Source organism: Bos javanicus, chromosome 13, assembly GCF_032452875.1.
Source record: "Bos javanicus breed banteng chromosome 13, ARS-OSU_banteng_1.0, whole genome shotgun sequence".
Lineage (NCBI taxonomy): Eukaryota > Metazoa > Chordata > Mammalia > Artiodactyla > Bovidae > Bos > Bos javanicus.
The window spans coordinates 77085277-77097522 of NC_083880.1; the positions used below are offsets into that span (position 1 = coordinate 77085277).

At 44.3% G+C, this 12246-nt stretch overlaps 1 protein-coding gene across 2 annotated transcripts in view; it reads left to right on the forward strand.

Annotated features, from left to right (window-relative positions):
• Positions 1-12246, forward strand: part of ARFGEF2 (ADP ribosylation factor guanine nucleotide exchange factor 2) — an 80542-nt gene that overhangs the window by 49478 nt on the left and 18818 nt on the right. For both annotated transcript variants that reach the window (XM_061437891.1, XM_061437892.1), the window contains 6 exons: positions 2527-2674; positions 3797-3896; positions 6210-6250; positions 6352-6521; positions 9459-9610; positions 11426-11598. In XM_061437891.1, the coding sequence (XP_061293875.1) occupies positions 2527-2674; positions 3797-3896; positions 6210-6250; positions 6352-6521; positions 9459-9610; positions 11426-11598 (784 nt within the window). The remainder of the gene's footprint in view (positions 1-2526; positions 2675-3796; positions 3897-6209; positions 6251-6351; positions 6522-9458; positions 9611-11425; positions 11599-12246) is intronic.

Sequence of the window (12246 nt, forward strand, 5' to 3'; positions counted from 1 at the left end):
TGGCGACTTGTTCCATATATGATATTATACGTATTTCAGTGCCATTCTCCCAAATCATTCCACCCTCTCCCTCTCCCACAGAGTCCAAAAGACTGTTCTATACATCAGTGTCTCTTTTGCCGTCTCGTATACAGCGTTATTGTTACTATCTTTCTAAATTCCATATATATGCGTTAGTATACTGTACTGGCGTTTTTCTTTCTGGCTTACTTCACTCTGTATAATAGGCTCCAGTTTCATCCACCTCATTAGAACTGATTCAAATGTATTCTCTTTAATGGCTGAGTAATACTCCATTGTGTATATGTACCACAGCTTTCTTATCCATTCATCTGTTGATGGACATCTAGGTTGCTTCCATGTCCTGTCTATTATAAACAGTGCTGCGATGAACATTGGGGTACACGTGTCTCTTTCCCTTCTGGTTTCCTCAGTGTGTATGCCCAGCAGTGGGATTGCTTTAAAAAACTGGCAATAGAACTGCCTTATGACCCAGTTGTACTTTCTAATTTCTCTACCGCCTGAAGGTATTACTTTTTGTTTTAGAGGGAAAACTAAGAATAGAGGCTCGGGTGTAGAGAGTGGTGGGGCTGTGATGACCTGGAAAGGAAATTGCTGGCAGCCTCCTGCCGCCACAGGGATCACACAGTTCAGGGGGAGGGCCCGGGGCTAGACAGCTGGTCGGGGTGTCCGCCTCTCTGCCTGTGTGACATGGCAAGTTACTTAGTCTTTGAGCCTCATCTTCCTCCTCTGTGCAACCTTCAGAGGGTTGTTGTGAGAAGGAAAGGAATTAACATGTGGAAAATGGATTAGAACTGAATTTGGCAAGAAGAGAAGGAAATGGCCGCCCAGTCCAGTATTCTTGACTGGAGAAGCCCATGGACAGAGGAGCCTGGTGGGCTACAGTCCATAGGGTCGCAGAGAGTCAGTCATGACTGAAGTGACTTAGCACGTACCAGAGCTTAGTAGCTCTTAGCTGTTAGTCACCATCATCATCTCGGCACATACCTTGGTCGTTTTTCACCCCATTGTTCCTTTCTCTGTCACCACTCGGAAGTATTCCATATTAGTAAACATGGGAGGGGTAGGTTGTCATTGTTTTCAGTTATGTGCTTTATTAATAAATTATTTCCTGTTTCCTGAGGAATCAATGTACCCTAATGAATCAGTAGATAGCTGCTGTCTCCCCTAGAACTTTCTTTTTCTTTTAACTAAGAGATACGTTAATGTGGGGCCCCTGCCAGTTGCCAAGCGTACAGCGGCATCTGGAGATGTTAATGAATCAGCCAAAAAGAGCCATCACTGATTTGATGGTCAGACACTCTGAGAAGTCAGGTTGGAGTCAGTAAGTCCTTGGCCACAGGTGTTACATACATATCCCAGCTTCTGGAAAAGGGAGGTCATTAGCAGTTTACTAGTAATAATTTAATAGTATGACATGTGGACTCTCTGTGGTGGATTCAAGTGCCTGTCTTAGTCAAGGGGAAGGCATTTTCTAAGTGAAAATCCTCAGCAGTGCTCCGTGATGTCGTGGAGTCCCATACTCTGGGACTGGGTTATAAGGTCACCATGGAAAGCAAAACTCAGCCGTAGTCAGAAGTCCCCATGGAAATTCCTTAAGAAGGGTTTACCTGGAGATGTATGTGCCGTCCCTCCTCAAGTTTCAAGCAGCCAGTTTTTGCTGCAGTAGAAGTTGAAGCCGGTCTCTGTATTCAGATGAGCTCCAGGTGAGAGAGGGCCATGCGTGGGTGTGGCTTCTCCAGCACCTGAGCCACCCCATGGGGCTGGGAGATCGTCTTTTCTCCTACCGCCCACCCATGCCAGGGCATGCCCTCGTTTATTCTGTTAACCAGAAAATAATCTCCAAGTGCTGGGGATTCAGCAGTGAACAAGATAGAGTTAATGCCCTGTTGGCACAAGAGACAGAGAACAAATACATGACATAATGCCAGAAAGTAAGTACTTAAGAGAAAAAAGAAAACTGCATGGCCAGGGGATGGTGATGGGGAGGGTGTGTGATCTCAGGTGGCTGAGGGAGGTCTCTGGGGACACAGGTCTGAGCTGGGAGTCTAAGGGGTGAGCCATGGGGAGGAGCGACAGTAACACGTTCAAGCATGAGGAACAGCCGGTGTGCTGCTGATCTGAGGTGGGGGTGGCTGAGGGGGCGGGAACGGCATGGTGACCAGAGTCCCCCGCTCTGATCAGATGCTTTGTGTTTATGCAGCGCTTATTTAAGTTTGCATAAACGGAATCCATCTCGCTTCTCTGTTGTACCAGTTTTTCTTTTGCTCATTTTCTCTTTCCCTTTTTAATGGTTTAAAAAATAAAGTAATGAGGTCTGTCTTCCAGACCCACACTCAGGGGGTTGCCTAGCCAGAAGTAGGGAAGCCAGCCTAGTCTCTCAGATGTTATCCTCTCCTGAAAGGCTGCATGTTTCAGAGAACTCTGTAATGACTGAGTTAAGGGGGCACTGCCCTTTTCGGCCAATGAAGTGGGAACTCATCTCTTCATGCCCTCTTTCCTCAGATCTTGAAGTGCATCAGCCAACTGGAGCTGGCTCAGCTGATAGGAACCGGCGTGAAGACGCGCTACCTGTCTGGCTCCGGGCGTGAGAGAGAAGGGAGCCTGAAGGGCCACACGCTGGCGGGAGAAGAGTTCATGGGCCTTGGCCTTGGTAAGGCGCTAGGCCCCCCAGCCGGCCGCTGCGGATTCACCAGTTAACAGGCAGGAAGCCCTTGCCTCATTAGGACCGTAGATCACCTGTTTCTTATGTGCCAGCGGACAGAATGTCTGTTAACGGAGTGGAAGTGCTGCCTCAGCTCTCAGTTGTGATGAAACTGTCGAGTAAATGCTAATTTTATCGACATAAGCAGGGTGCATTACTTTTCTTTCTATGCATATAAGTATGTTGGGGGGTGGGAAGCCACCTGGTGTTCAAGGAGTGGGTGTGCGTATTTTTAGATATCAAATAGATTCAACCTGTCTTCCCTGTTCATTTGGGAGGCTTATATTAATAGGTATCCTTATGAAAGTAGGGTTATTTCTGGTGATACATTGAACTGAGAGACTCTCTTGTCAGTGATACAACGATAACAGTAAAAAAGGGCTGATATGCCAGGCACATTCTAAGCACTCAGTTTGTATATTTAATTCATTTAATCCTTGTAACAACTCAGTGAGATTGGGGCTATTATCCTCATTTTGTAAATGAGATAAGTGAGGCACAGGGGGGTGAAGTGCTATGAACGAGGTGCCGTTTGGAGGAAGGAGCAGAAGTAGGTTTCAAACCCAGGTCATTTGATGCGGAGAGGAGACTCCTTGGTCCCACGAAACACTGGTTGGAGTTGTTCAGCTAAAAGTACAAACTCCGAACACAGGGGAAGGGTAACAGCACCTCTTCTCGGGGTTTACGTCAGGGTGACTGAAGCGAGACCCTGGAGAGCGCCTCAGATCTTCAGCAGTTTTAAACCGTTACATGTTCTAGGAGCTCTGAGTTCGTATCAATCAACTTGAATTTGTTTTTCTAAACATAGACATTTAATACTATAAAAAATACAGAAGACTGTTATGACAGGGAGATGGGTGGTAAAGGAAGAGAGAGAACTTGCATAAGAACGTATTCCAGATGCAGAAAAGCCAAAACCTGAGTTAGCTTTATTCCGCCATCATTGGAGGGGCTTTTTTTCGCTTGCAAACCAGTCTCACGGTCTCTTGTCTGCGCGCTGATGTCGCGGGAGACTTGGTTCTCTTTACTTGACTGTTTCAAGCACTGTTGCTTTTGTGCGCTGTGTTTCAGGAAATTTGGTGAGTGGTGGAGTAGACAAGAGACAGATGGCCAGCTTCCAGGAGTCCGTTGGCGAGACCAGCTCTCAGAGCGTGGTGGTGGCTGTAGACAGGTAATGAATGTGTTCTCCAGTGAAGCTGGACCACCCGGTGCCTTGGCACCTTCTGTGTAGTTGCTGGGTGTGAGGGATCCCTAACCTGTCTGACTGCTGTCACCCCGGATCACTCAACCTGAGGAAGAGCCAAAGCAGCACGTGTGGCCCACAGCTGCTGGTCACCTTCACATTCATTGGGGCTTTGATCTTGAACTGTCATAACTTTTTAAAAACTACATGTTGGGGAATTCCTTGGCAACCCAGTGGTTAGGACTCTACACCCTCCCTGCCTAGGGCCTGGGTTCAATCCCCAGTTGAATCCCACAAGCCATACAGCACTGCCAATAAGTAAATAAAATTGTAACTAACTTTGCGACCAAATTATGTCAAAAACAAGTTTCTGCTTGTTATAATGTTTTGAATTTCCTTAGTTTAGAAGTCACTTTTTTACAAGTTTGGAAGAGTATTGCATTTAAAGCCTGTCTGTGAGTGAGGGCTGGCCAAGTTGGCGTCTCCATTTCTTTTCCTCTCAGCCTTTCAGTTGCTTCCGTTTACTTAAAACTTGACCTAAGCCTCTAAGAGAAATGCAGATATTCCCATTTGAAGATATTCACTATGTTGTTGTTTAGTTGCTGAGCCGTGTCCAGCTCTCTTGTAACCACCTGGACTGTAGCCCACCAGCCTCCCCTGTCCATGGGATTTCCCAAGCAAGAACACTGGAGTGGGTTGCCATTTCCATACTAGGGCTTAAAATAGGAATTTTTTTAAAAGTCAACAAACTCCAGAAAATTGCCATTGAATGATCATATACATTAAATATAAATAATTTCAGGTAATAGCAGTATAGAATTTATGACATCATTTGTATTGCTGTCAGAACAATTTTCTTAGTGTTTTAAACTCTTTGTTAGCATGTTTTGATCGTCTTGCTCCTGTTGCTTTTCTCCTCTCCAATAGAAATACTGTCTGCATACAATTATGTAAAGTTTAAAAATAAAATAAATAAAAAAAAAAAAGAAAAAGAAATACTGTCTGCGACACACTTTGGTTGAGTTTTCCCCACCTTTTCCTCTTAGGTTTGGGCTGATAGAACGAAATGTTTGTTCCTTCCTTGTTTCTCTGCCTCAGCCAGAGAGTGGGCAACAGTAGCTTGTCTAGCACCTCTCTGTGTGCTTACATTTCTCAAATTGAGACATAATTCACATCCTAAGACTTGCTCTTCTGAAACGTACGTCCAGTCAGTGGTTTTTAGTATATGCAGAGTCGTGCAGCCGTCTGACTTCAGAGCTTTTTCATCGCCCCATAAAGAAGCCCCACATCTTCACAGCTCCTAGTTACAGCTCCTGTAACCACCAGTACACCTCCTGCCTGTGTAGATCTGCTCATTCTGGACATTGTTTGAATTGTTTTATTTTCCCCTTTCAAGTATGTCTTTTTTGCCCGTGATTTTGGGGCTTTTTGTTAGTTGCTAAGTCCTGTCCAACTCTTCAAGACCCCGTGGACTGTATCGTCCTCTGTCCATAGGATTCTCCTGACAAAAATACTGAAGTGGGTTGCCACTTCCTTCTCCAGGAGATCTTTCCAGACCAGGGATCAAACCAAGTCTCTTGCACTGCAGGAGGATTCTTTACCACTGAGCCACCAGAGAAGCCCCTCTGTTGTTAAACACATATATATTTACAATTACTAGATTTTCTTCACATATTAAATCATTTATCATTGTAAAATATTCTTTGTCTCTAGTAATGACTCCAGTGTTGTATTGTCTGGTATCAGTATGGCTACTCTTGTTTTCTTTTTGTTAACTGTTTGCATGTGGTATTTTTTTCATACTTCTACTTTCAGCCTATTTGGGTTTGAATCTAAAGAGAGATTGGCAGGATGGATTAAAATAAACGTGGTCTAACTATATGCTGTCTAAAAGATTCAGCCATTTTTCTTGAATAAACGTTGTCCCAAGCCTTTGGTAATTTCCAGAGTTCAGATCTGAAAAATTTGTTAAATTTTTGTAAGTTTTTTGGTTGCTCCTACGGAGGAACACCTTTTTAAATGTCCTCAGTCTGCATCCCCCCTGCTGTGGAATACCATGTTCCACACTATCCTATCTTGACTCTCCCCCGTCCTTTTGATGTTGCTTTTCTCTTCCTACCAGTATAAGCATTTCTGCTTTCAGTGCACCTCGTTGACCAGTTCTATACCTCTGATGCCTCATAATTTATTTTAGTGGAAGTGCCAAACCTGAAATGTTTCCTTTTTGCCTTTTCTGAATGTTTGAAATTGAACCTTCATCTTCCAAATTTAATTTCGTTATATCTGGAATTTTCTTCCTAGAATTTTTACTGGCTCTACCAGGCTGGATGGAAATGCGATAGGTAAGTATTTGACTCACCTGTGACAACTGCAGAGCCTCCTGTTATAACCGTCTGACCATTACTAACGCGGCCTCGCGTGTGTTGTTGGGTCTGGCCTGTAGTTGACTTTGTCCGCTGGCTGTGTGCCGTGTCCATGGACGAGCTGGCTTCCCCCCACCACCCCCGCATGTTCAGCTTGCAGAAGATCGTGGAGATCTCTTACTACAACATGAATCGGATCCGACTGCAGTGGTCCCGAATATGGCATGTGATCGGAGATCACTTCAACAAGGTAACTCTTCAGATTCAACAACCACTCAATTGATGTCCAAAACAAAAGACAGGCGGCTAAATTCAAAACACAAGCAATTGAGTGTTTAGGTGCCAAAGTTCACTTTCCCTGTGGAGTCAAGAACAGCTGATAGCATACTTACTACTGGTAGAACTTATGGAGAATGAGTTAAAAATCCATTTGTGTATAGAATACTTTAATATCGCATATTTAGGATGTAGGCTCACACCATAAAAATCATTACAATCACTGGACAAACATATTGGTGCTTGAAAGCATTGCGAAATCCTGAAGCGCCTCTGAATGATCAAAGATTACGTTAGGTTCTTTATAGTCGCATTATAAATGTCACTGCTTCTTGTTTTCTGGCTTCCATCGCCACCCCTCATCTATAATCTTTCTGAGGAAACTAACATTTATTTAAATCAGAAACAAGCCAGAGACTTCTGTGTTCTAAACTGAAAACTACAGAGAGAAAACCAGATTGCTGTCACGAGAGGTTTCACTGTATACATGTAGACACATGCACGTGTATACTGAACAAATGAAATCAAAATATAGATTATGTACATAAATGTGTGTATCTGTAATGTTATTTGCTTTTTAAGGGAAAACTAAAAGCTTAATAATACTGTTTCCTACCAAAACACATTTCATGATTTCAAAACAATTTTCTTAGGCCTGGAGAAAAGAGTTGTATAACAGATGCTTAGAAATAGTGTTAATAAAAACAGCTTATCCAAAAGAGAACTGCTCTCTCTACGTTGAATAGAAGAAAATCATGAGAAGTAATTGGGATTTAGAGCAAACAGTTGAGTGATGGTGAATCATTTGTAGCGTTTGCTGATTTCTGTGGTGTAAATACTGCACAGTGGTCGATGGGCAGCTCTCGGTATGGTGTCACTAAATGCAGACTGGGGAGAGTCGGGCACTGTTGGCTGTCCCAGGCAGCCGTGGGACCCCACTGAAAGGAGGCACAGTCACATGCAGCCTTGGTTCTAACTTGGCCCATCAGCTAATCTGAGGTCTTTGTTACTCTGCTTGCTTATCAGCTCTACGTGAGGCACTTCTGAGCACACCATCTGTTTAACAAACTAGCTGAGTGCCTTGTACCAAGTAGTAGACAGATGAGGTCCCTGCCCTCATGGAGCTCACTTGCATTCTGTGATAAAATTGTTTAGCTACTAAGTCATATCGGTTCTTTTATGACCCCACGGACTATAGCCTGCCACGCTCCTGTGTCTATGGGATTTCCCAGGCAAGAATACTGGCATGGTTTGCCATTTCCTTCTCCAGGGGATCTTCCTGACCCAGGGATTGTACTTGCATTTCCTGCATCAACAGACGGATTCTTTACCGCTGAGCCACCTGGGAAGGCCGAGTGGTAAAATAGCTGATGGTAAAGGGTCAGGCATTGCAGTGTGTCCAGCTGCTCTGGAGGTGACCTTTCTGAACCCTCAATGAGGACGGAGCCACAAGAGCCTGTCGATGACCCAGAGTAAATGTTTGTTGAGCAAAGGGTAACATTGCCACCTAAAGTAATCAAACCACTCAGCACCCATCTTTCCCACCATTCTGGGTAAATAAATTCCTAGTGGACATCACTGATAGGAACTTGTATGAGAGCGTAAATGTGAATCATTAGCGTGACTGCACCTTGTATTCTTGTCCAGGCCTATGACACACCTGAGACCTAGGCTGGCAGGTAGTAATTAGACATTTCATGGTTGTCGCCTCATCACATGTGCCCGTTGCATCTCATCAGTGCTGTGAGGCGCAAGGTTGTGGCGTTCTCGGTTGCTCAGTCTGGGGCTCTTCACTCTTCACCACCACCTCAGAATGGTGTTCCATTCCCCATGGGAGCCAGAGCGCATGCGAAGCCTGTGGGTTTGAGCAGGCGGGTGATGGACTAGAGCTCTCGGGCTTCCCACAGTCACTGGGATGGTCCCACGTTTCTCCTCTTCTAGACTAGGGCACAGGTATGTCCAGGGGTGCTCAAAGCTCGTAGGGTGTATTCCTAAAGCTGCCAGGGATTTTTAGCTAGGGAATAATAATATTGTTACTAGTCTCTAATTACGTCAACATTACATGAACACTTTAAAATATTACAGTTAACAGCACCTTTGACCATCAGCAACCCTCAGCCAGACTGTCATCAAAGCTAATTATTTTTTTTAATCCATTCGATATACAGGCCAACCTCAGAGATACTGCAGGTTCAGTTCCAGATCAAAGCAGTAAAGTGAATACCCAGTGAAGCGAATCATGAGAACTTTTTGGTTGGTGGCTCAGATGGTAAAAAATCTTCCTGCAGTGAAGGAGACCTGGGTTCAGTCCCTGGGTTGAGAAGATCCCCTGGAGAAAGGAATGGCTACCCACTCCAGTATTCTCACCTGGAGAATTCTATGGACAGGAACCTGGCAAGCTACAGGCCATGGGGTTGCAAAGAGCCAGACATGACTGAGCAACTTAACACTTTCAAACAAGTTATGCTTACTCTATGCTGTAGTCTATTAAGTGTATAATAATAAAAAAACATACATAGCTTAATTTTAAAATAGTGTATTGCTAAAAAATGTAAACCATCACCTGAGCCTTCAGTAAGTTGTAATCTTTTTGCAAATAGTAACATCAAAGATCATTGATCACAGATCATCGTAGCAAATGTAATAATAATGAAAAGGTCTGAAATAGTGTATGAATGATCAAAACGTGACTCAGAAACACAAAGTGAGCATATTTTAAAAGCATGTTTAATGTATTTTGTTGTGAAACTTTAAATTGTACAGGTAATAGCCAAGAAAGAGCTTTTTCTCCTCCTGAGGTCTGTTTTCCCAGAGCATTTCTTTTGAAGGCAGGCTGTGTGTGAGGTTCAGAACCCCACGTCCACAGTTGCTCCGCTGTGCCTGTTTCACCTCTCCTCCTGTCCCTGCCTAGGTCGGCTGTAACCCCAATGAGGACGTGGCTATCTTTGCTGTGGACTCACTAAGGCAGCTCTCCATGAAGTTCCTTGAGAAGGGAGAATTAGCCAACTTCCGTTTCCAGAAAGACTTTTTGAGGCCTTTTGAGCATATTATGAAGAAAAACAGGTATGTGCATTATTCTGGAAGATCCTTAGACCCCTTTTGGGGTCTAAAAGTCTTAACAAACTGAGTACCTTGTACCAGGTAGTAGATGAAGTCTCTGTCCTTGTGGAGCTCACTTGCATTTTGTGATGAAATAACCACGCAATTGGTCTTTTTTCCTCTCTTGTTGATGGAAGCAGATAAAATGAGTGGACTGTGATTCACACCTATTGTCTCTAAGTAAATCCCACTGAGATCTCTCCGTCACCTTCCACAGAGGGCAGATTACACCACTGCAGCTCATAGAAATTATGCATTCTTACGTGGGCTGGTGCCAAGGGAGTTCAGAGAAAGGGCCACTGCCAAAGTATCCTTGAACAGGGGGAGCAATTGTCTGACCCAGCCTTTATGCCCCAGGGAGGTAATAAGGGAGGTCAGGACAGCTGTCCTTCTGAAGTAGTCACTCTGTTCATTCATTCACTCAGCCTGTATTTTTTGAGGCCTGCCATTGGCTACGTACTGTTCTCACTGCCAACCATACAACAAAACAGAAAACAGTCAAAAGTTCCTGGTTTGTTTGGCCCTGATTTGATGATCATTGCACCTAAGTGATGGGTCTATATGTGTTTATTACCCCATCTTCTCTTTTATGTAAATGAAATTTTCCATAATAAAAATTTTTTAATCCCTGTTTATAGTCCAGTGAGATAGATAAATAAACCCAAAATGTTTAGTCAGTGGTGATAACCGCTCTAAAAAACAGTGTCAAGGTAAGGGGAGAACTCTTATATGGGCAGTCAGCTGAGGTGTGTTAAAAGACATGCATTCTAATCTACTGTAAACATCCAGGGAGCACCATGTTGACCTTGCAGCTGCTTCTGGAAATGGACCATTTCTTCTGTCTTCAGGTTTTGTTTTGTAATAATTTAAAATATCCGTCTTAAGTTACATACGTATATTCCCATCCAAGTGTATGTATTTAGCATACACAAATATCTCTGCCCAAAAATCTGAGAGGATATACACTTTTAGGAATGGTGTACACAGGCCACATGTCTGGATGGAAGAATTATGAGTATGTTACTCTAAATGTTTGGGGCCAGAAAAATTGACCACAAGGCTATGGACTGTTTGCTTAACAAGTCAGAGGAAGATAGTCCCAGCATTGGTCCCATAGCCCAAATTGTGACCAAGGAACCAGGTTCTTTCTGTCCCTTTGTTTGACCTAAAACAGGGTACTTTTCTTCCTTGAGCCTATTGTTTCATGATTGCTGGATGGAGGCTTCAGCTCCAGACATCATGCCGTGTTCACAGTGGGAGTAATTTAAAGGGATAGAGCCCACCATCAGAATGGGAACAAGAGGAGAAAGGGCAGCGCCTCACAAGTGTATTCCTTTTAAGACAAAAGCAGAACCTTCCCAGAAACCCCTCCCCTCCCATGGCATAGTTTTTTCTCTTACACCTAATTGGTCAGATCACATGGCTCCCCTAGCTGCACGGGAGACTGGGAAATTGAGGATCTGGCACATGAGACAAGATTGTCACATTGCTTACACTGTTTATGCTGGTCGCCTGAGATCAAGCATGTGGCTGCCCAGGTGAAATCAGACTTCTGTTACTAAGGAGATGGGAGGATGACCGCTGACTAGGCAACTAACTGCCCCATTGACTGTCCTATTATTTTTTTCTTTTTGTCTCTCTAATTTTTTTAATGAATCTGGATTACTACATGCTTTAAAAAAAATTTTTTTTAAGTACTGCTTTTATGGATTGAACCATATTCATTTATCTTCGCACTGTCCAAAGTACAGATGACATGGCTGCCCATTCCTTCCTCAGGTCTCCAACCATCCGGGACATGGTGATCCGCTGCATCGCCCAGATGGTGAACTCCCAGGCGGCCAACATCCGCTCAGGCTGGAAGAACATCTTCGCCGTGTTCCACCAGGCGGCCTCGGATCACGACGGGAACATCGTGGAGCTGGCCTTCCAGACCACGGGCCACATCGTCAGTGAGTGTCTCCATTCCCTCCCGACTGACGCCCCACATGCAAGTCTAGGAGGGTGACCACTTACTTCCTGTCTGGTTTACTCCCAAAAGGGGCTTCCTCGTTTCAGCTACTCTGTGCTGTACTCGTGTGTCACGTGGCATGCTGGGCTCTTGACATGTGCTTAACCGTGAAAGGAAACACAGCCAACCCTCATTATTCAGTTTCTGTGTGTGTGAGTTCATGTACTTGCTAAAATTTATACGTAACCCAAAATCAAAGTTCCTGGCCCTTTGGTGGTCGTTTGCTGACATGAACACACACAGCAGCAAAACGCTCGTCCCCCAGGGTGCCTGTTCCCAGCTGGGCTGAACAAGGCCTCCGCGTTTCAGCTTTTTTACTGTAAATAAACAAGTGGGGACTTGCTGGCGGTCCAGTGGTTAAGGGTCTGCATGTCCAGCGTAGGGCCCGTGGGTTTGGACCCTGGTCAGGAAACTAAGATCCTGCGTGCTGAGTGGCACAGCCAAATAAAAAACAAGTATCCTTTCTGTGGTAACAAACAAACAAACAAACAACTCACTGCTGTGTTTTCGGCATCTTTGTCTTAGTTTGTGGTTTTACCTTTTAAATTAGTCCATAGCACAGTGCTGATGTGCTGGCCAGTGTTCCTAA